This window comes from Pelecanus crispus, chromosome 4 (assembly GCF_030463565.1).
Source record: "Pelecanus crispus isolate bPelCri1 chromosome 4, bPelCri1.pri, whole genome shotgun sequence".
In the NCBI taxonomy this organism is placed as follows: Eukaryota; Metazoa; Chordata; class Aves; order Pelecaniformes; family Pelecanidae; genus Pelecanus; species Pelecanus crispus.
The window spans coordinates 77,205,041-77,229,939 of NC_134646.1; the positions used below are offsets into that span (position 1 = coordinate 77,205,041).

Below are 24,899 nucleotides of genomic sequence, written 5' to 3' on the forward strand. Positions count from 1 at the left end.
CTAAGCAGCCATGGGCTTACAGCTCACTTAAGCCCAATTAGGATCAAGGAAAAAGAGGATTCTTCCTCAAGTCCTCTGAGGAGTCCTGTATACCAGATGTTCTAAAGACATGGTTAACCCAGGCTTATGTTCCTTAAAGGAAAAAGTACTTACTGATGACGGCTTTGAGACATTGCCAATTTAAGCTTAAGTTTAAGTTTATTAAAATATACTGTCATACTCTCTCTTTCTCTGGCTCATGACTAGCATTTCTTTCTGCACAGTGATACAAGGACAGAGAGGTTCTCCATCCAGCTTTGACTCTAGCTGAGTCACACTGTACTCTTATGGAAAGCATGATACATACTTGAACACTTCTAGGCTACAGAAGAGAGTAGTGAGTCTTAAACAGCAGGTAATTTTATAATAAGGTAGGAACTTCTACTGGCTCCTCTCTGGCTACAGGTTTAAAAAGGCAGATAGTTCTGCTCAGGCTTTTCCCCACAAAACAGATGTAGGAGCCATCTCCAGTCATAACAGATGCAAACATCTGCCCTGCTACCATTGTTCACCCTCCCCAGCCCTGCACACACAAGGAAATTTGTTAAACTCTTGAGCACAATACTCCCTATCACCTACATCAAGGCAGCTCCATGCTCAATGTATTGGCTGTTTTAGATCTAAGGCATCAAAAATTCCCCTTTCATTGTATAAAGACTTTTAACACCTGGTATTCAATCTTAAGACAATCTTAAGACTATGTTTTGACCTTGTAGTAACTGAGATTACATACTATTACATTCTCTCCTTGGATCTTGCTTTTCCATATTTTAGCTGACCAAATTTCATGCCTGGCATAGTTGCAGAATTAGATCATATAGAACTAGTACCATATACTACACTTAAGTGTTTGCATCAAATATACATGAAGCATAAGTATAACTTAGTATGGTATAAAAAAAAAAATCCTACCTGCTCTTCAATAAAACGCCTCTGTTTAAAAAATTCCCAGTCTTCCTTTAGCATGCGTTGTTTTGTTTTCATTGCCATCTAAAACAGAATTTAAGGAAAATTCATTGATTCAATCATAGAAATCCTATACTGTGGTCAATTGGTCTATCAGTTTCATTAAATCTAGCTTGTCTAAACTATTTTGAAAGTACTTATGTACTTAGTCAATGTGAACTGTATTTTATTTGCTAATCATTTGATTTGAGTCACTTAAACATAAGATTTTATATTCATTTACGCTATTTTTCAGTCTGATTTTTCCACTGTTATTCCTTATGTTAATATTTCTTTTCATTAAATATTTTCATAGCATTTTCAATAAAATGTGATTGGCATTAAATCCTCATCATCTCAGATCCACTAAAATCCATTAAAATCCAGAGATACAGGACTTTTAGCAAGGCCTCAACACAGGCTCAAGTACAACTCTGATGTACTACATGTGGAACTAACCACCCAGAGAGTCAAAAAAATTAGAAGAGTAAACAAAAGTAGTGACCTAAACTAACACTATTTACCACTTTTATTCCTCAATGTATTTCATGCCCATGATTTATGTAAGGCTGGAAAAATATTTTACAGTTACTCATCCCTCAATCACATCACCATAAATGCACATAGAGCCCCCGTAGCTTTTTTGTACATAAATGATATTTTTCTGATTTAGTCAGTAAATTCACTGACAGAACACAAAAGCTTCCATGAACTTTAACACAGCAAAACACAAGAACAAAGGTTATCCTGTTGTAGCTTACAACATTTTAAGACCAGTAGTTCCTCAGTGAGGAACAACTATCTAGGTGTCGTGGTTTAACCTGGCAGGCAGCTGAACACCACACAGCCATTTGCTCACTCCCCCTCAGTGGGATGAGGGAGAGAATCAGTTTAAAAAACAAACAAACAAAAAAAGGTAAAACTCATGGGTTGAGATAAAGACAATTTAACAGGACAGAAAAGGAAGGGAAAATAATAATAATGATAAAAGAATATACGAAACAAGTGATGCACAATGCAATTGCTCACCACCCACTGCCCGATGCCCAGCCAGTCCCATAGCAGTGGCCATGCCCGCCCAGCCAAATCGCTCCCAGGTTTTTTTGTTCAGCATGATGTCATATGGTATGGTAGTGAGCTGAAGTCCAGTAGGTTATACCACTAGCAATCTTCCCCCTCCTCCCACCCCCTTCAAAAGCATGGCTCCAGAAATTCATGCTTGATCAAAAGTTTAAAGTCTTACTATTAACCTAAGTGTACTATTGCTATTATCATTATTTAACTTGGGAAAATGAAATTCTAAGCTGGGGATTTGGAGAATTCTTAAGTGGTAAAGTTTTGCCTAATGAATTTCTGAAACAATCAGCAGCATGTAATTCTAATTATTACTGTGGATTATGCTTGCTCCAGCGAGGTTACATTAACACCAAAAAATGAGTTTACTGTGTGCTTGTGTGTTTGTTAAAAAAATAGCATGTATGAAATATTCTTGAATCATTGGTACCATTTCTTATACACACTAAAAGGTACTGCAGAGTTTGTAGCCAAAAACATCAGAGATTTCATCCCGGCTGTACTACCAGCTTCTGAGCACCCTTGAGCTATATTTAAACAGAGCAATACTCACTGGTTTAGGTGCCCTGCCCCCTAGCTGAATCCTCACCAAAGACAAGCACCTACATTGGCTATACATTGTAAGAGAAGAGTTTAATGCCAAAGAATAACTTTAAAACAGCCAGTGCATTAACTGGGAGCTGCCTACTCAAGCCTTCCAAGAAACCATCAAAGAAAACAGCATGGTTTAAGTCTTGGTACTCGAGTATTAATGGGAACAGAGGCTGAAGTGAAGTTTTCCTACTTCCAACTTCACAGCCTTTCCAATAGCCCATGTCTGCAAGTATCTGAAGTTATTAATTCCATAAATAATAGGAAAGCATTTCTCTCCCCTCTTTCTTTTCCCCAATGGATATTTATTTTAGCAGAGCAAAGCAGCTGCAATACAAACCACATGATTCATGCCCAAGAATTCTGCTAGGGAGTGGGAGATAAATTCAAATGCCACCAGAAGGAAAAATTTATACTTCACTCTTGCACATCTGCAATGAATATGCTATCACTGCTGCCCAATGGAGAAGAGAGGCACACTACCACCCTCTTCCTTCCTCCCCGTTTATTTGAGGCTAAAAAGTATTTGAGATCCATCAGACAAGACATGGTAAAGTGGGACAGGCAGGTGAACGAGTATTTTTCCATTCTGAAATAGATTAAGCATGAAACAAAACCAGCAGTTTGGTCAGAACTGACACATACCACTAGATCACCTGTGAGAGCTCTGATGTTCATACATATATCACAGGATGATGGTTGCTTCCCAGTTTTAAACTGTATGAAATGCGAATAGCACATTTGAGCATCCCAAATTCCACCTGTGAATCTAATCTATTTTCCTAGCTTGTTTCACTAGAAATAATAAAAATAATTCCTCTTATCACAAACTCTCAGCACCCCAAAGTAGCAAGTGTTTTCAATTATTTATACAGCTGCCATAAAGACAAAAAACAATTATGCCCTTACAATACTATTTTTTCTGTTAAGTTGACCAGGACTGTTAAAAAAAAAAAATCACACTGAATGTGGAGAGACAAGCAAGAAGTTCTCCTTGCGCTGTTGTGGAGCTAGGCAAAGGCATTCCTATATTCCTTTCTTCTGTGGGAGCCAGCAGTAAAAAGAAGGAAACACTTTCACACAAAGTACATATGACTATGTAGCCATTACTTACGGGAATGATATATTTAGGACCTCCTGAGTTACGTGTAGCCTAAATTTGGTAAGAAAAACAGGATCTGGAGGTATAAGGCTGCAATACATTTAAACTCCCCTGTATTCCAGATACCCTAAACATCTTTCTCAGATTTTAACATGTGACGAATACAGGTGCGGATATGAACGAATCCTTATTCTAAATTTTATTAGAGCGTACACACATGGTATAGCAGTGTATTGTTACATGTCTGTGCATGACACAGCTGTCTTACACAGTCTTTAAAAAAAAAAACAAAACAAACCAAGATGTAGTATTTGTATTGCTTACAAAAGCTATTCACTTTTTCTTCCCAAGAACAAGTAACATAACACACCGTAGTGGAGGGTCCATTAATTATCTCTGCTGATGCCCTGCCCTGTCTAAAATTTTGGGTATAGTTCCACAGGAGATAAATGAGGACCATTCTTAAGTTCTCCTCTGTGGTGGTCTGCATGTTCTAACCTTTGATATGTTAGCAATAAAACCTCACAGTTTTGTTAAGCCAAGAGGCAGCAAATAATGAATATGCCTTCACTGTTAAGATCCACAGTTTCCATAGTAGCTGGGCTTTCTGATTTCTACCCTGTGGACAAAAATATCACTGCAAATTCAGGTAAGATGATCATACTGAATGATGTATTTTTGATCAAGAGAGTATAACCACAGGTTATCACCAACACGGGGTTTAAGGCGCGACTCTGAAAATGTTCTTTCTACATATAAATACCAATATAAATATCAGTATTTCCTTTAAATTTGATGGTTAAAGTTTTAGAATTGTTTCCCCTACACACCCCCCTTGCACCTTTTTTTGGTCATTAGGAAATAAGAAGTCATCATATTTAGTTTCCCCAAATGGGAGAAAGGTTTCTGTTTGCATCAGGATGCAGGCTTCACTAAGCAGATAACAAAAAATGCTATAAGACAGTACTTGTGGCAGTTGCATGGTCACCTGATACAGAGAAATACAGAAAAATCAGTTAAGAGTTGATTTTGAAGTGGTGCAGATCTACCAGTCAGAAGCCCGGTATGAATGTGACTCTAGAAATTCCATCTTTTGGAAAAATAAGTAAATGAGAAGTGAACTGGGCTCCCTTTCTTACTGGAGAGGCCATATCAGACAGCCACAACACCCTGACACCATGGGGAAAAAAGACTTCTAGTAGCACAAAATGTGAGGTGATGAAATTTTACTGGGCTGCCATCAAATATTTAGGTGCACAAAAGCAGCCAGACCAAGAGAAAACTTCATAACTGATAGCTCACAGATGCAGACCCCAAATATAGAACAATTTCTAAAAATAAAATTATTTATGTCCTGTCTCCATCTTGAAGGTACAGGAATTAATGATAAAAGTTCACTTAAATCTTCATCACAGGGAGCAGCTTCTGAAGGACAATTACAGTGTACCATAAGATTTTAAAATATGTTTGTTATCTATAGGAGTTTACTAAATCTCAAATTGGATCTCCATATTCTTAATGCTCATAAAACTTCAAAATACAAGAAAAGTTCTATAAAATTCTGTATCTTCAATTATTTCAAGATATATTCTTCCTTCTAGTATACTTAAGATTGAACTAAACAGTATTCAAAGCCTTATCCTAAGGTGTTTTAAAAAAATTAAAGTTCTTTGAACATGACACAAAAATCATATGAACAATTTTGGGAGAGTATAAACAACCACTTGCAAAATAAACAGCTATTTTTCCAAAAATTAAGCTCTTGACAATGTAGGAGTCAGCACAACAACGTGATTATTTTCTGAAACACACCACAGACTCAGAAGAATCTGCTGTCAGAACGTATACTTAAAAAAAGGATAATTTCAGAGGTCTCAAATATTTATGTAGTGAGACTCTGGAGTTCTGGTTTTGACAGTGTACAAAGGTCATCATCACACTACGCAGCATGTAATAGTTTTTAAAAGCAATCTCTTCCTCCAAATTTCATTTAATGCAATTATTATTTTGGAAGCTTAGGGGCTTTTGTGGGGTGGGGTTGGGGTTTTTTTCCCCCTTTTCCTAGGGACATCTACAAAAGAAAGTTTCAGAGTACTGTGCTTTGGGTAATTTACAGGCTAAAGTCATTCAAAAATGTTCAAAGATCATCTCTAAATAACGGCACAACAATCTGCTTCAACAATTCGAAGATGTTTCTGTACAATCACCATTACCAATTGGTATGTTAAAGTCCTTTTCTGTTCTGAAAGACTGACATCAATGAAAAAAGTTACATTTTGTTGCTTCAAAGCTCTGGATAAAAATGCCAAAGAAACTCTTCACTGGAGGTACAGCCTTGCATGGGCTGCTCCCTACATAATCAGTCTTGAGACTGTTTACATGATTCTTACCTGTTCATCAACATAATCATCTATTCTTTTCTGGCATTCAAGCCATGCTTCAGCAACTTGACCCATTTCCTGTTCCAGCTGATGATACCTTTGTAGCAAGGTACTATACATGTCTTCACTACAGGAATCGTGTGTTGTTCCAAGCCTGTAAGTTCAAATAGTACTAGTTATGGAAGAGACATTTCACTGAAAAAATCATGCTTTTAAGTTCTGTCAGCCAAAAAAGTGTTGTTAAAGTGCAGTTATTGATACACCTAGGCCCACATAACTGTTTGTATCCCAAAATTGAGTATTTTTAGTCATTTTTCAAAAAATATCCAACAACTGCTTGTTCCAATGTTCTGTAACCAACAATAGCAAGAACGTGGGAAGTGCAACATTTCTAGAGCCTCTTTCCCACAAGCAACCAGATGTCAAGCCTACTGAGCCGTATTTGTTCAAGTTTTGTTGCTTGATATATTTATCCTTCCAAATTCTATGGCCTAAATATACATGTTGAGTATTTACTGAAGGAGCTATATAGTAAAGATACAGCCAGAAGCTTGTTCATCAGAACTCTCATGATCAATGCTAAAAAGATTACTAGACAAGTTGGAGTTCCAGCTGGGGAAAGTGCTGTAGAATGAGGCAAGCAAGATAATTTGGTTGCATGCAGTTATCTACTATCACTCGAGCAGCATCAAGTTCAAAATGTGCTTATGCTGTTCACTGATGACTGTCTCTGTAAGGAGCCCCAGAAATAGGAGACAGATTTACATCCCTTTCTACTACTACATTTTTGTACAGCAAATTCCTTTAAAAAAAAATTTATTAGAGAATCATCACAATGATTCTTAAGTAAATAAGCAAGCTCCTGAAATCTTGACTTTGGAAATAAATAAAAAGACAAAATTCTATATGATAATGTGTATTTAAAGCACATTGAATTGTAATGACCTGTGTAATTGACACAAGTAAACTGAAGCTTTTCAACATTTCTCCTACTCAGTAATTAAGAGGAAACTGCTCGGTAGTTAATTAGGCATAGAGGTTGTGTGGCAAGTCAAAGCCAGTACCAAAAAAACAAAATTCATGCATCTCTAAACTTGACATTTAAGCCCAGTTTCAGCATTTCAGAGAGGTTTGTTACAGATTTCCATTGTAACAGGATCCTACCCCAAGCTAAGAACTACATAGTCCTGCCTATCATCTGGCAAAGAACTGACACCTTAATTTTAATGTGGCCATTAAGTATAATGAGGAGCTGAGCAAACAGACAACTTGGTAAGCATTAAGTTACAGCTGTTAGCATGACTTTGCCAATAAATTCAAGTTTGTTTTGTTTTGTTGTTTTTGCCCAGAACCTGCAACACAACCACTTTAGAACAGTGCGTAAGCAATTCTGCACATTAAAAACTTGGGAAGTCCATGCTTGGTAGAGTACAAAAAGCAGTTTAAAGGGATACCGTGATTTTGGGATACAACACGTCCTCACTATCAGTACAAACACTGTCAATTCCTGTTACTAGATCACGATTTACTACTTCTCTGTACCAGTTTCATGTAAACCAATCAGACAAGTTATTCTGAGGGACCTCAGACTTCTTGCTGAGCCCATTGACAATTAAGCTTTCTTGCCTTTTCTTGCTTTCCTTTCTAGTATCTACTAGCAAAAGGAGAACTCATCAGAAATGCCTTTATTCACTGTGAGCAACATCTCTTGTGACAGACTTAATCAAACTGCTCTTGTAGCATGGAAAAATACCCAAGACAATACCTTTAAAACACATGTATACAGAGCATAAATGTCTCTTCATCAGAAACAAGATTGAGAGGTCAACATGACCCCTCCATGAGCGTACTTTAAAAGTGTTCAGACTTAGGATAAAGAATAACATTTCCATGAATTAATGCCTCTTCCCTAAAAAAAACCAAACACTTTGCAGGTACACAAATTACAAGCAGAGCAACCCTGCCAACAAAATATACATTCTAAAGCCCTAGGAAACACAATATGCCATCAGACCTACAAGTCCATAGCAAGAGATTTTGTTTCTTTTGCATTCTCCAGTGAAGAGATTGCTTAAAACTCCAAATGAAGTTATTTGTGCACTGTGGGAAGCATGAAGGCATTGAGGCTTTAAGTTGCTTGTAGAGCTGTAAAGACAGTAGCAACGCCTGACAAAGTGAAAACAGCACTATTCATCATACCATCAGCATTTTCATAGGATGCTGTCATTTTACTAGGTAACCTACAAGTAAGCAGGTAAGGGTAGTAATTCTTTTGACAAGCAAGTTATGACAGCAGCCTGCTCAATCAACAATACTGTTTTCAAGATAGATCAAAAGGATTTTTACCTATTAAACTGTAGAAGCAGCAGAGAATTTTTTTTTTTTTGTAGACACTGTGGTTGCAAACATGGGTTTTGATTTCTCCTTTAAATTACAAAAGAAAAGTTAAACTCTACCTTAGCTGTGACACCAGTGTTGGCAAGCTATTCTGCAGGATTGGCTCAGAAAACACCAGATTTTCAAACAGATGCTTATTGTGCAATTCCCATGTCACCTGAAATTTCTTCAAATGTTCATTTTCCTATAATGAGAAAAACAACCAGAAATAAGCCAGGGGTTGGGGGGGGGGGGGGGGCAGTTTCTGTCCAAGGCAAGTTTGTTTTTTTTTTTTAAATCTAGTTTCCAACCTACAGGCAGGATTATCCAGCTTGGATCTTAACTAGTTTTAACACCCAGACACTCAGAATTTAGGTAATTCTTCAATTTAAATAACCATAGTTTCATTCCTTGTTTTTATGAATTGTCATGGATTAGGAAAAAAAAAGAAAAAAAAATCAGACTATGTTGTTGAAATCTTCTATTCATTTCTGCACTGAAAGAAGTCTTTTATGACCTGAACCAGTTATTCTCAGGTTTTCTTGTCAAACAACTGTCTAACTCTGATTATTTTTCAGTTCTTTGAACACATATATGATGGCAAGCTATAATCTTTATTCAAAACTGACATAAATCAAGTAAACAGTTCTCTCCAAGTACAGCTTCAAAAATGAAGTTTTCTAAATAGACCAGAGACTAACAGCTTATTTCTCTAGTAAGCAGAATGCTTTTCTATTTGAGATTATTTAACACATAATTGTATATAATTTCAAGGTCTAAAACTTAAATCTATTATTATCAAAACATAAGAATCAAAGACAGGTGTAATGTTTTTTCAAGTCAGTAAGTTTTCCCACATGTAGCCAGCAGTAAGCAGGTTTTCTATACCAGGGCTCCCTCACACAGCAAAATTAAATGCAAGCATTTTGCTTGCATCGGATCAGCAAGTGAGCCCTATGCACTATAACCTGGGTACTACAGAGTACCCACAGGTACTTTATAAAGTACCCAGAAATACCAGAATACTCTGGAATGTCAAAGTTGTGTTAAGCATAGTGAGTTAAAAAACAAATACATATTTATATCAGACCCAAACATGAGACTATCAGTATTCAAAAAAAGAATCAAGTTGGAATTTTTATTATTATTGAAGAAACGTGGGTGGTGCAACTCAGAAAAAAACCCAAGACACACATACCCTTTCATTTTGAATATCATGTCTTTAGAATATTTAAAATTTCTGTAAATTGCTAATAATTTCCCAAGGGTCAACACTGAGAAAGGTTGATTTCCAAGCAACTGGTTGATTTTCTATGCAATTTCCATATTATGCTGTGAACAAAACAGTCACTTAGCTACAAAATCTTGTATATCAGATTGCACAGAGTATGATATTTGTCAAAGAAGTAAGTTTTCCCTTCTAGTCTGCTATACTGCATACTTGAGGACTCTTCTGTACTGACCACAGTCTTTCCAGCTTGCTCTCAGTACAATCTGTCATTCCCTGCTCTTGAACTTCACTAGTTAGCTGGATTCCTTTGAAAGGAAGAACAACTGTTCATCATTTCATTGAGAAATTAGTTCCTCACAGGTGGAGGTTCAAGGCATTATATGCCTTTGTACAGGATGCTGTGTGCAAAGGTTTTACCTTTAAAAGGAAAGCTGCACTAAGTTTAGAGATCTTGACTGCCTTTTATGTATTTCAGCTGAAAAGATTCCTTCTTCCACAGTGCACTGGTATCTTGAGAGAAAACAACCATGCACTCTGAAAAGGCTAGGGACTCTACTACCTATACTGAAAGCTGTGACATACTACTCTATTTAATAAAAAGGTTATTTAATAAATCTAAGAAACGTATGACAAGAGACAGCATCCTGCATTCTCACATTTCAGTTTCTGAATGTCACAGCTTAGTAGAAAGAAGTTTTCAGTACTTACTGGGCTGCAGAAGGAAAAGGACAAGAGAAGTCTGGGGTATTTTGTGTTGTCTTATGCTTTGTTTTTTAAGACAGTAGGAATTTTATTTTACTTTGAATTTTGTCAAAAAAGGGGTAGATTAGGGAGTTCAAGCATGTTCTGTCTCTTCATGGCCATTGTCTCAATCTTTCATACCTGTTAAGTTTTCACAATTACTAGTTCACAATAAGAACCAGGGGAAAAAAATATTAAAAGATTATTTTCTGATCAGCTATGTAATTCTGGCATTAATGGGTTCATTATTGGCACATCTGCTTTGAGAAAGCTAACATTTGTACTGTAATCCATCCACTTTTCAGCTGAACAAACTTCTAAGTTCCAATGCAAATCAAGCTGAAGAGCAATCTTCTCCCAAGCACCTTGTTAGAGACTTGATGACTATTAAAAGCAGCCAATAAACTGGAGATGGCAGTGACCTCACATCTGTATCCAAGTGATAAAGCTGGGGAAGCCAATACAGACAACAGCAAATACAGAGCACTGACACAAAAGAAAGCATCAGATATGTTTAAGTTTCTTAACAGAAACACCTCCCTGCTTTGCCAATTCAATTTTACTGTCAGCCCTACCTCAGTAACAACACTCTGCTTCCCCTCCATTTTATATCCTTCTCACCTGTGGCCATCATAGTCTTGTTACTGCCTATTTTCCTCTCTTTAGATACCTACTGTCACTTTCAACTAATTGGCAATAAAACCCAAATTTACCATTTTATCCACACATGAGAAAAGGGATGTACAGACATTAACAAAGGATGTACAGGAAAGGATTATTAACAAAACAGGATTAATAACCTTCTCAGTCCTTAAACAAATAGAATCACAGAATTTGTTTACTGTATTACGCACTCATGATGGACAGTTACTCAAGAAGAGATTTTTTAAGGCTATTGCTTATTTTCTACCTGACAATATAATCCCGTCTAACATCACAATCAGTTGACAAAAAAAAAAAAAAGCATTAAAGAAAGAACAAGAACTTTAGAAATAATAAAAAACATAGCAGATTAATTCCAAGGCAAGAGGTCATCTTTTCAAGTAGCCATTCTTGCTTATAAGTGAAAAATTGAAACAACCTAAGTTAGTGCTACACATAAAAGTTTGTGTCCTTCAAACGTGGTTGTCAAGAGACCATTAAAGATTAACAGAGAAGTGTTTCACATATTTTCAAAGGCATTATCTAAAATTTGTAGACCTGCTTAAAGATTAGTTTCAGAGTAAGTGCCACAAACAACATCCCACCTTTTTGTTTACAAACAAAAGGTACTTTCATCAATTCACTATAAGAGATGCCTAATCTACATTTCCGAAGAATTAAATTTGCATTTTCAGAATATCCCTGTCTCCAAGCATGCACACACGACAAACCTTACATTTTACAAACCACAGAAGACACCTGAATGAGCCCAGAACAGCTCTGCTAACATTAGCCCTAGCAAATAGAAGCATATAGGTTATTTTTTCAGTCTTACCAGAGTAACTAGAAAGGCGCTGATTGTACATGCTGCCTGACAGAGTGCACTGTATTCTTCAAGTAGGAGTGAGATGAACTGATGTGCCTGTGGTGGCCCTTGTACTGCTAATGTTGATGCAACTTTAGATCCCAGCGACAAGTGTCTGAGCAGACGAACCTTCATTTCAAGCACATATTCTCTAGCTTGCTGTTCCAACCGTTGGTAAAGCTGATACGGATCTCTTTCACAAAGCCTGTATTTTTAGAATATTTGTGACCAAAAAAAAACACACACATGTAATCAACAACTTTTACTTTCCTAAAAAATATTTACCAGTTACCATCATCAAAAAGAAACAATGGCTAGGGTTTACAGAACTACCTTAAATCTGGGAGAACACATTGCAGTTCCCTACTTTCACACTGCGGAACTGAGCTCCTGTGTAGCTTTAAGACTAGGATGCTTGCAAACCTAAGGAACAAATTAATTTAGGACCTCAGTATTTCACTTCAACTTGTGAGCTAAAAAAAACAAACAAACAAACAAACAAACTTTACTCAATTTGCATACAGCTCTACAGACACTTAGACTCTTCAGACAAGCTTCTTTACAACTTCTCCGTGTTCTTATATACAGCGCTAACAAATGTCCCAGTTGGAACAGGCAGACCTAGGCCCAATTAATACCCGGTAGAAGAACAGGCCTTTACTTCAAGCCATTGAAGGAGCTTGACCTGTTAGGCAGCCAGAACATGCCTAAATACGTACTAACCAGACTGGACTCAGTGACTGCTTTGGGTGACCCTTCTGTTGTTGAGCTGCACTGAAAGAAGACATTTCATACAATTACCAAACTTTTAAGACACTCATTCATGAAACTCCTTCTCACCTTCATTGTGAGTTTCTTATCCCAAATTGCAGATCTTCTGTACAAGGACATTTTTTACACCTTTTAATAAAGCTGTGCCACCGCATAGCAGAGGTGTGGGATTCACAGGGCCACAAAGAATGTCCTTCAAGGAACATGACTTAGGCCACTCTAATATGGCAGCACCTAAGCTGCAATCATTACAAATGACTGGTGTATTTATTTATTTTAAAACCTAGCATAGGGACCAGAATTTGGGACTCATTTGTTCCCGAGAAGCACACTAACACTGAAGCTCCAGAACCATACTGCCTTCCATGCACTCTATTCAGCCACTCAATACCTGCAAGACTTGTCACCGTAAGACACAGCTTCAAAGGAGGTCAGAACTTCTTGCTAAGGACAGCATACAGCTGGCTAGGTCTGATACTCTCCTGGAAGCGAGACATGGGTTTGAACCACCCCACACAGAAGAAAACTGAACACGATGGCTGCTTTGAAGCACTTTAGAGTGAAATCATACTATTTAATCCTGTGTATGGAGTTTAAGAACTTGCCTCAGGTTTTTTTACAGCACAGGGAGGTAGGGAAGAAGAAAGGGATTAGATAAGTACTTAAGAGTTCGATGAATAAAAGTCTGCTGCTATCTAGTCCCTGCTCTTCCTTCATCACTCACAAAATAGAGTACTATCATATTGCCATAAAGCACTCACACATACAACAGGGACACTACTTGGCACCACTTTCAAGACGACCAGACAGTCCATTTCTTGCCAGCTTTGTCTAACAGAGCTGAGCATGGAATTTGGAATTTCTGCCTTTTAAACATAGATTTACTTAGCCACAGTATGATCTTTGTCATGCTACCTACATGGTTTGTTTGGGGCTTGTTTTGTTTTGTTTGGTTTGTTTTTACACTTCCAATACCTACATTGACTAGCTTTGTTAAAAAATTTTGCATGACATTAGCACCACAGACTGGACACACTGGTGTCTGCTCAAACACAGTATCCTAATTTTATTTCATACTTTGGAGACCATAAGGAACTCAAGTGAAAAATAATCATATTGACACTTAAGGTTTCCTTCTTTGAGATCCTGTTTCTGCCTTTGTATTTGTATAATCTCTCTAAAAAGTGAAAAACAGTTCTAGAGAAATCAAAGGTCCTAGGCACATACACAGTATGTGTTCCAATTTCCAAAATTTTTTCATTAAAGAGAAACTGCATAAAAATCAACAACCATTTTAGCTGTGATTCAGTTTTAATTACCTACACACTATGCAATATTTAAGCATCTTTGATTTCAAAACCTATGTTGCATGTTTTGATCACTTAAATAAACAAGTGTGACTAATAGGGAAACTTACTACATTACTCCACATTTATACAACTCATGTTCAAAACCAAACTCTCAGTTTTTATAACAGGAGTGCAATAAGCTTATTTAATTATCTATTAAGGCTGATTTCAGGAGTATAGTCATATAAAGAGCAAAGCTAGATGACTATAATCTTTCAAAAGTTTCTTCACCTCGCCAGAATCTAGCTTCACCTAGAAACTCCACATAAGAACTACAGTTTGTCAGACTAGTCAGACCTTAGTATATTAAGCACATACAGAACCAAGGAGAGCAACTATTCCTTGACCACATGTTCAGTTAGACAGAAACAGAGATGAACATCATGGAGCACTTTAAGGACAGCCACACTACTCTCAAAAGGAAAAAACCCACAGCTGAGGATCTCATTAAGCACATCTTCATCTTCACACCTAGAAAAGCTATAATTTCAACTCCGGAAGTGAGAAAGACGTTCTTGGAATTTGCCTCATCTAGTGATCAATGGCCAATACTTTTGAAATGCCTCTTCTAGCTGTTACAACTACAGCAAGATGCAAGCACTATTATAACTCAGGTTAGTTTGACAAGGTAAGATTTGCATGTGGGGCAATTCAAACTGAACAGTGTCTTAGTAATAATAATCATCTCAAGGTCTTTTGAAGAATAAGATTTTGGTACCCTTCCATCATTATCCATTAACATTCCTATTGCAAACAGCATACAAATTTAAGAGCTTTCCATGCATTCAATCTAACATTGAAAAGTCCTGCATGAAATAGAATTGACTGTTCCGGCTTTTCATTCTAGTGGAGAGGCAATCATTCCAAGCAACCAGACTTGCAGACGCTAAATAACGTTCTATTCGAAAGCAATATTCCAAACTACTTAAAAACTAATTTAAAAAATCCTCTTAGCAATTCATAGATATTTTTCAAAGTGCTATACCTATCCACCAGCTCCTTCATTCCTTCTTTATCTGGTACCAAAGACTGGTCTTGGTCATCTGCCAAAGGGGTCCCAGCTTGGCGATATATACACCGAACCATGTATCTTACTTCTGACCAGTAATGTTGAAGCTGCTGAGGTTCACGTTCAGGCTCTGCTGAATTTTCTCTGCAAATAATGACAAAAATAATTACTCTCTACTTGTAAATCACATAGGTGTATTGATTCCTACTATTCTGAAGATGCTCTTCAGGAAAAACAACATATATCTGAAAATACCTAAAATAAAGTATAAAATTAGATAAAAGCTGCCATCCATAAGTTACTGTGACTGTCAGATAGCCTGTTTAAAGAGTTTAAGCATACACCAACAAATAAGCAACAACACTCCCGACAGTCTGACTGCAGGCACCATGCTATTGAGTTTGAATTCAGTTCTTACCTGCGCTCATTACAGGCCTCACAGTTGCACGCTATGTCTGAAGGAGAGGAATTGCTAAGATCTGCAGCAGGCACCGTCTGTGCACCAACAGTTATTCTTCCTCCTCCTACAGATTCCTGCTGTGATCCACTGTTTCCAAGAGGCATGTGCAAAAGGAAATCTTGGCTCTGAAAGGGAAAAACACAGGTAGCCTTCAGTTTGTAAGGTAGAAGTCCGAAATGTTAATACGCAGACAGATATTAATGTGGCAGTTCTTAGTGCTGAATGTATTTTGGGAGGACACACAACCAGGCACAAAGAATTTACCTTCAAAAAGCCTAATAAAGATACAGACTGAGAAAACCAGTGATATAAATATAGTTTCATTTCTAATAACCAAAGCATGTTGGTTATAATTATCACCTTTATGTACTCCAGCATAAACAATGAACTGAGCTAAAGGAAGGCTTGCATCATCCACAATTAATCATAAACTTGTAATATCTCTTTGGTCTCAATTTGACAGTATGTTTGACTTTCGTAGTCCAACAATCCCTTGGATATCCCTAGCAAAAAGCATAAAATCTCCTTGTTTATAACAGCCAGACATACTACTTCATAGTAATGGATGTTAGAAAGCTGCTGTCATTGGGAAAGGATGCTGTGTACTCCTGTGTACAGTGCTGCTCAGTACTAGCAGATGACACAAACCTCTCCCAAGGCTGCTGGTATTTTGGTCTCCAGTTTCTCTCCCTCCTCTGTGCCCCAGCCCCAGTACATACTGTACTTCCCTCCTGCACCTTCTGCGGATTGCCACCAGCTTTCTGTGGCACCAGGCAGAGACCTCTTCCACACTAAGAACATGAATGAAGGGCTTTCTCTGTGCTTCACCCCAGATCCTGAAGCAGGATGCAGACACAGGTCAAAACAAACCTGCATGCATTTGCTGCCAACAGCAAGACCAGCTAATGGGGATGGTGCTGAAGCAAACCAAGCTAGGTAATCAGAGCAACAGCAACCTGAACACAGGAGCATCTGTAGCAAACTGCTTACACTCTGGCTTGCAGTGACTGATAAGAGAGTTTTGTTTTGTTTTTTTTTTTAAAGCTCATTTTGGATTTTTTCCCCAGCTGGTTTCCTTAATTTGACTAGCCACCTAATCCATTTAGTTGCTTTTTAAGTCAAGCTTCCCAACTTAGAAAATCCTTTTGCTGTTTACTTTTAAAAACTCCTCTTTAAGTAAGAAAACAGTTGCCAAATTAAAAAATATTGTGAATTTTTATTTTACCTGGTGTATCTATAACTTAAGAAAATGTTTAGGAAGCAAATCCCGCCTTCCTTGCACTTGTAGGACACTTATTTTCTTTAATAGTTCATTAAACAGAGCTTAAATATGTCAAGAATTTTGACTCAACTGAACAATAATGTGCTTCAGTCTTGCTGTGCTTTGAACTCTCTAGGATGTGTTTACCATCAGACTACCAGTATAATTCCCTGAGATATAATCTCTTTTGATTAATTTTACTAACCCTTGTTAATAGAAAGATTATCAGTAAACACTAGTTGTATACAAGTGATATACTCCTAAATTTTCCTTACAAAAAACTGTTAACTGCGCTTTTAACGTGAGTTTAACAACATATGCTATACAAAGACAATCTTTCTTCACACTGATTTGTTTACTGAAATAAAAATCTGTATGCGCCTATGGGCATGTGCACAGTCTGTTAGCTCTCTACAAGGAGATGTCAGCTGGAATCTATAATGCTTCCAATTATCGGAAGTGTGTACCTTCCCAGATCAGTTGTGAACATTTGGTTCTGCAGTATAGCATCATAGTTTACTTCTAATGAGGTTTTGCTGGACCTGTCAATGAACTTTTTGTATCTTTCTGCTACGCTGAGCACAGCTCTTAAGTGAGGTTGAATTCTCATTTGAAAAATATATTTTAACACTTAATTTAGTAAATAATCATGACTTGAAATATTAGCACCATGTATCAAATCAGTGTTTGCAGTGCTACAACAAAGAATAAGAATTTGTTATAGGCATACTATGCAAAGTTGCGCTTCTATATTAAAAAAATACAGCAAAGAAAAGATGACAGAACTCAGACACATGCAGGAAGGTGGCAGTGCAGGTGCAGTGACTCAAGAACACTACTGAAAGAACAAGGAAAATTCAGATCGTTTACCTCACACATGGGGGGAAGTACACATGAGCAGACAGAGAATAGGAAAAAGTGTAATGATTAAAGTTGCACTGGTAAGAGTAGAAGAAACATAATTTAAGTAAAGGGGAAAAGGACGAAGTATGAGATAAATAAACTGAAAGGTCAAAAAACCAGCAAGAAACAATTCCGAGCCTTGCTCTACTCAAAAATCCAAAACTCAGAATCAGAATTCCTCATTTTTGGAACAACTTGCCTCTTCAGTTTAGCTTATGGGAAAACCAACTCAAAATCTCCTAAAATACTTTCTAAGCATTTACAGTTTAAGTGGTTCCAAAGCATCAAGTAGCATTCAGCCCATAACAACTTATCTTTTTAGGCTACTGAAGTACTTCAACTTACCACAAGAGATTGCTCTATTGTAGCATGCCTTTCCTCCTTTTCGACTGTTCGACGACAGTCTGGACACACCCACAGTGGAAGATGCAGCATATTGTTTGCTTTTGGAGATGTGGAAAGTGCTGTTTTGCTAGAATTTTTTATTCCGCTCTCTGAAAGCGAAGTATCTTTTCGTTCACTTCTACAAAGAAGACAATGCTCGCCAGTTGTATATGGTGCCCTTTGGCCCAAGCCAAAGGTAAACGGTGTCTAGAAATAAATGTTTTGATAGATAACTGGTTATTCACAGAACACGTACCAAAAACCCCTTATTTCAAGATTTAAAAAAAAAAAAAAACACCACATATTTTAACAGTCATCATTAAATGGTGAGTATTTGGAGTGTCCTGAGATCAAACACAGCAGTGTTAATATCCACATAGCAAACAATTCTGATTATGAGTACACTCCCATTTAAAAAGTAATGCTTTCAGGGAGCATGGACTACAGCCTTCCCCTCTAAAATAATTCAGCCTAGATGCAATAATTTAGTAAGAAAAAAAAAAAAAGAGGGGATAGTACAATTCCTTTTACTGTTGTCATTCTTAGAGATAAAAAGGAAAATAGCTGCTCTTTGAAGTTCTGCGTCACCTCCTTTTTCAATACTAACTGAAACAAAGACACTTTCAGCTAAGCTTGTTACAAAATAAAAGCCTGACAGTTTTAACAAAACCAATCAGTAGGGTCTTAAAATCCACTATCAGCTATTCAATAAAGTAGACTTGGTAACTTATGAGGACAGAGGCAGTTCAAAACTTACTTTCTCTTCCAAGATGCTACTGTGCATGAAATTACGGTTCAGCCACGAGATCCTGATTATTCACCAAAACTGATACTCAAAAATATGTCAAGCAGCACAAGACAAACAGAACCCAACTTTACAAGACGTAAGCGAAGTTATAATGAATGGAACAAAACATCTTGTAATGGCAGAATCACAGATTTGTCTGATAATATTACAGCTGCTAGCTCTGCCTTAATTAGCAAGGTCTTCTATGTAAGCCTCAAAATAGCTAAATTCTTTCTCAAAGGAAAGACACAATTTAAATAAGTCATTCAAGCTTTCCTCTACATACTTCTCCAACCTCAATATTAACAAAAAATACTGCTTTAAAGGTCCTGTAGGGCTGAACCGCACAAGCACAGGTGAAAAGTTCTTTAGGGCAAAGGACTAGTTGAAGCTATGACGTAATTCACTAACTCTCTTCTTGTCTTCATAGCAACAACAAATCAATTCCCTATTGCTGACATCTGAAGAAAAACAGCACAGCATTACAAACTCTGATTTTTGTGTTCTTTGCATTTATAAAACTGACAGACTCAGCAATATAGAAAAACTGAGCATTCTAGACATCAAGAAAAAAAAGACACACTGAATTCATCTCCACAAGTATCTTCTTCTATCTCAGAAGTTCATGAGAAATTTAAGGTAATAGATTTAGTAAGAACAGCTAATCTCTTTACTCACTGATGCCACTTCCAGAATTCACACCTAAGCACTAAGGCAAGAAAAAGAACATAATTTCTCCAGGTGCCTACTGCAGGTTTTCAGAAAACATTCTCATGAGGGAAGACTCGCTCTGCCTCCTGAAAGTCTGGAGCCACCCCCTTATTGGCTCTACAAGCATGAAGAGATTTCTCAAGTTAGACATTACTCTTGGCTGACCTGCGCTCAACTACAGATCTTATTAAAGCCTAAAAACCCTGCACATGCAAGAGGCCATGGCTGCTCATCCCCTTAGCCCTGAAAGTTTCCTTGTTAAAATAATTTTTTTTTTAAGCCAGATGAAGTCTCTGTTGGAATGATGATGACATCTTTATAGCTATTGCAGGCAAATCCTCATGAACATCATCTGCAGGACATCTTCCAACAAGTAGGAAAAGCAGAAGAGAAAAATCTAAAAGTTGAGAAGTTAGGACAACCTGACACTTACTCTTTTGCAAAGGTAAGGGTCATGGCAAACACATTCCAGCCATGCTGCAAGGACTTCTAGAAGTTAACACTTGAGTGTGTAATTTGTTTAGAGTTGCATCATGATCATTAAAAAAAGCAATGGCAAATACAGCAGGAACAATCTTAATTCTGGCCACTTCATAGACCCTAACAATCTCCCAACTGGCCTGTATTTACAACAGATATGAAGTTCAAATGAAAGCACTTGGTTCCTAGAGCATGATGCAAATCAACTGCTAAGGCTGAAAATTTCTAAGCTGTTTATTTCTAACAAAACTGACATTTAGAACCTTGACAAAATCTAGACCATAAGCATCTCGGATTCCTGTTATGGCTCTGTCATACTAAAATGAAGCTATGAATTGCAGTTTCTTATTTATTTAAAAGATGATGAATGCAGTAACTGTTCACGTGACCATTTCAACAGCAGCAGTACACTCTTCCTGGATTAGATGAGCTTGGAATTAGGTCACATATACATTTGTATGTGTCTTCAATGTAATCAGAGCAAAGTGTATATTTTGAGAAAAGCAAGATATTTTTCCACTAGTCAAGCTTCAAAAAAATGTGTGATGCATCTCTAAGAAAACACCTAGTCTCACTTTCTCTCTGAAACATGTTCAGATATAACATTCATAAACGAAGGCTGGAAGTAGGACAAGCCGGAACAGAAATAACTGCATCTCTGCTATGTATTTAGATTTACTTCCAAGAATAACTTTATTACCATAAGAACTGCATAGCTGGTTTTTGGGTTTGTTGTTTTTTTTTTTTTTTTAAAACATCTATGTCTGACTTCAAGCTTATTGTAACAATAAAATTTTACTTCAGAAATAGTAGCTTTTACTGCTTTTTAAAGCTTGAGTAGCAAAGTCATCAGAAACCACCTTCAGTTAGCCAAGTCCCAATCTCAAATAGAAATACAGATCTTTTTGAAGAGTTTTCTCTAGTACATTTAATACTGTTTAATAAATAATTCTGCTATCATACGCACCCACAAAACTTGGCTGCACATACCTGAGAAACACCTGTGAATTCTGATCCAACAGAACTGTCTGTAAACTGTGTACCATTTAGCGAAACCTGGAAAACAATTAATAGTACATCAGTTACAATAATTTAAGAAAGAGCATTAAAAAGTTAAGACAACAAACCCCTCCTCTGCATCTGAGGGTTGATAAAATGCCTTTTGAAACCTGTGCGATTGTTTGACTGCAGAGGTGGAAAATGCCTTTGCTTTTGTAATAAAAGCTAGAATCATAGAATCTTTTAGGCTGGAAAAGACTTTTAAGATCATCCAGTCCAACCATTAACCTAACACTAACAAGTCCACCAATAAACCAATTAAGGGGAGAGTAATAATTAATTTCATGTTTCCTGGCTTGGTGGCTGGATTATTTTTTAATGAAAGTAGCAAACTAGGAATCATTAAGGTTGGAAAGGACCTCTAAGATCATCAGTCCAACCATCAACCCAACACCACCATGCCCACTAAACCATGTCCCAAAGTGCCACATCTACCCGTTTTTTTAATGCCTCCAGGGATGGTGACACCACCACTTCTCTGGGCAGCCTGTTCCAATGCCTGGCCACTCTTTCAGTAAAGAAATTTCTCCTAATATCCAATCTAAACCTCCCCTGGCACAGCTTGAGCCCATTTCCTCCCATCGTATCTATTGTTACTTGGGAGAAGAGACCAACAGCCACCTCACTACAACCTCCTTTCAGGTAGTTGTAGAGAATAATAAGGTCTCCCCTCAGCCTCCTCTTCTCCAGGCTAAACAACCCCAGTTCCCTCAGCCGTTCCTCAGAAGACTTGCTCTCCAGACCCTTCACCAGCTTCGTTGCCCTTCTCTGGACACGCTCCAGCACCTCAATGCCTTTCTTGTATTGAGGGGCCCAAAACTGGACACAGTATTCCAAGTGCAGCCTCACTAGTGCCAAGTACAGGGGCACAATCACCTCCCTGCTCCTGCTGGCCACACTAGTCCTGATACAAGCCAGGATGCTGTTGGCCTTCTTGGCCACCTGGGAACACTGCTGGCTCATGTTCAGCTGTGTTCAGTTGACCAACACCCCCAGGTCCTTTTCGGCCAGGCAGCTTTCCAGCCACTCTTCCCCAAGCCTGTAGCATTGCATGGGGTTGTTGTGACCCAAGTGCAGGACCCGGCACTTGGCCTTGTTGAACCTCGTTGAACCTCATACATACAATTGGCCTCGGGCCATCAATCCAGCCTGTCCAGACTCCTCTGCAGAGCCTTCCTCCCCTTGAGCAGATCGACACTCCCACCCAGTTTGGTGTCATCTGCAAACTTACTGAGGGCACAACTCAATCCCCTCATCTAGATCGTTGATGAAGATATTAAACAAGACTGACCCCAAAACTGAGCCCTGGAGAACACTGCTTGTGACCGGTCGCCAACTGGATTTAACTCCATTCACCACAACTCTCTGGGCTTGGCCACCCAGCCAGTTTTTTACCCAGCGAAGAGTACGCCTGCCTAGACCATGAGCTGCCAGCTTCCTTAGGAGAATGCTATGGGAGACTGTGCCAAAGACTTTGCTGAAGTCCAGGTAGATGACATCCACAGCCTTTCCCTCATCCACCAGGCAGGTCACCAGGTCATAGAAGGAGATCAGGCTGGTCAAGCAGGACCTGCCTTTCATGAACCCATGATGGCTGGGCCTGATCCCCTGGTTGACTTGCACTTGCCTGTTGAGTTCACTCAATATGAACCACTCCATAATCTTCCCCAGCACCGAGGTCAGGCTGACAGGCCTGTAGTTCCCCAGATCCTCCTTCTGGCCCTTCTTGTAGATGGGCATCACATTGGCAAGCCTCCAGTCATCAGGGACCTCCCCTGTTAACCAGTACTGCTGACAGATGATGGAGAGTGGCTTGTCAAACTCCTCCACCAGTTCCCTCAGTACTCAGGTGTATCTCATCTGGCCCCATAGACTTGTGAGCATCCAGGTGGTGTAGCAGGTCATTAACTGCTTCCTCCTGGATTATGAGAGCTCTATTCTGCTCCCCATCCCTGTCTTCCAGCTCAGGTGGCTGAATACCCTGGGGATAACTGGTCTGGCTATTAAAGACAGAAGCAAAGAAGGCATTAAGTACCTCAGCCTTTTCCTCATCCTTGGTGGCAATGTTCCCCCCTGCATCCAATAAAGGATGGAGATTCTCCTTGGCTCTCTTTTTGTTGTTAATGTATTTGTAGGAAAAAAATTTATTATCTCTTACAACAGTGGCCAGATTGAGTTCTAGCTGGGCTTTTGCCTTTCTAATTCTCTCTCTACATGACCTAACGAGATCCCTGTACTCTTCTTGAGTTGCCTGCCCTAGTTCTACAGATGCTAAAGTTTACTATTTATGTATTTTAAACTTTTGCACTATAGCTGTTTTATTAGCAATGCAACTCTGAGATGAAAGAATTGATACAACAAAAAAGAAAAGTCATAAGCAAAATGACATTTTTCCTTCTGTATTTGATTGTTTGCATTTAGTTTTTAAACTTCTATTGTGAATTGAGACAATTACCAAATACAATACTGCTCAGAAAAATATGCAGTGCTAACCAGGAAGACTCTTCCACAGCAAGCCTCCAAATGGCATTCAGCTATTCCACTGCAGAAGCCTTCCTCCTGTCCCAGGTTATAATTCAAACAGAAACTTCTCAGAGATCTCTTCTATACCTTGTTTCTCCACAAGTGTTACAGAGACTACACTAGATATCAATGAAGTGCGTTTCACAAAAACAGCATACAAATTGAAGTCAGTGACAACGACGAGCCCTAAAGCACAATGAATTGAATAAAAGGCATTTGATTTAAAAAAAAAAAAAAGGAGAGGAAATAAAGTCAATTATTTTATTCTTTATTTTCCCTCCTCTTGAACACTAGTTTATCTCTTGAATTTGAGATATAATTTACCTCATGCTCCTGCTCCACCTTTTACATGTTTTTGCTAACCTCTTCTTGCTCTCCAGTTTTCCACCTACTATTGCCATAATATTAATATTTCTAAGACTACTCTAAAGACTACAATAAAAACCAGCCTGTTTAATGTAGGAACCCCTACATCTTGTGCCTTGGATTTACAGAGTTCAGAAAATATTTTTACCCTGCTACCAAACCAGAAACTCAAACTGGAGCCTCCTCCAGTACAAAGGAACATCCTTCCGTTTTACACATCCACACGATTACCAACTGCTTGGTTTACAGAGCCAGTGAGATTATCGCAAAGCCATTGCCTTCAGCCAGATTTTTCAAAGGCAAAGCAGAGGATAAAACACAATCTTCAAATCACTGCTAGAGAAGATACAAATAAGAAACCACACAACTTCACTTACATACCCTATCCTAACTTTCAAGAGTAGGTATTTAAGAAAAAACCCTCATATGCAAGTCAAGCATCTCAGATCTAAAATCAATGGAGCAAAAATGCTGATGTGGAACAAGTTCCCTATTTTTATTCAGCCACTTTACAAAAAGTGTAAAAAAGAAAAGGTCTGTTGAATTAAAGAAAGTCGTCTTCACCAAGGAAAGAAACCCTCTAGTACTGGAGATCCACTGGTTATTGGCAAGCATATGCATTCAAGAACAAAGAAATCAGTAAGAAAGTTTAGAATGAAATTGGTACCTGCAACTCAAAAAAAAATTTTTTTTTGAGAAAATTAAAAAAAGACAAGTTTATCCAAAAATATTACCTATTCATTAAGGGAGCACATTTACCTTCTTTACATTCAAGACAGTGATAACAAGAAATACATGAGCTGTCACATTTAAACACGGAAGTGTTGAGTGACCAAGCTGAAATGCAGT

The 24,899-nt window shown here is 38.0% G+C and overlaps 1 protein-coding gene across 2 annotated transcripts in view; it reads right to left on the reverse strand.

The window, feature by feature from the left end:
• FAM193A (family with sequence similarity 193 member A) overlaps positions 1–24,899 on the reverse strand; it is an 81,269-nt gene that overhangs the window by 26,223 nt on the left and 30,147 nt on the right. The window contains exons 2-9 of one of the 2 annotated variants that reach the window (XM_075709062.1): positions 21,093–21,158; positions 18,086–18,331; positions 15,535–15,701; positions 15,093–15,260; positions 11,958–12,192; positions 8,589–8,713; positions 6,142–6,286; positions 952–1,029 (exon numbers count right to left, since the gene is read on the reverse strand). In XM_075709062.1, coding sequence (XP_075565177.1) covers positions 952–1,029; positions 6,142–6,286; positions 8,589–8,713; positions 11,958–12,192; positions 15,093–15,260; positions 15,535–15,701; positions 18,086–18,175 — 1,008 coding nt within the window. In that variant the 5' untranslated portion in view covers positions 18,176–18,331; positions 21,093–21,158. Of the gene's footprint in view, positions 1–951; positions 1,030–6,141; positions 6,287–8,588; positions 8,714–11,957; positions 12,193–15,092; positions 15,261–15,534; positions 15,702–18,085; positions 18,332–21,092; positions 21,159–24,899 lie in introns of those variants that run through there. The other variant, XM_075709061.1, reaches the window with a different exon arrangement.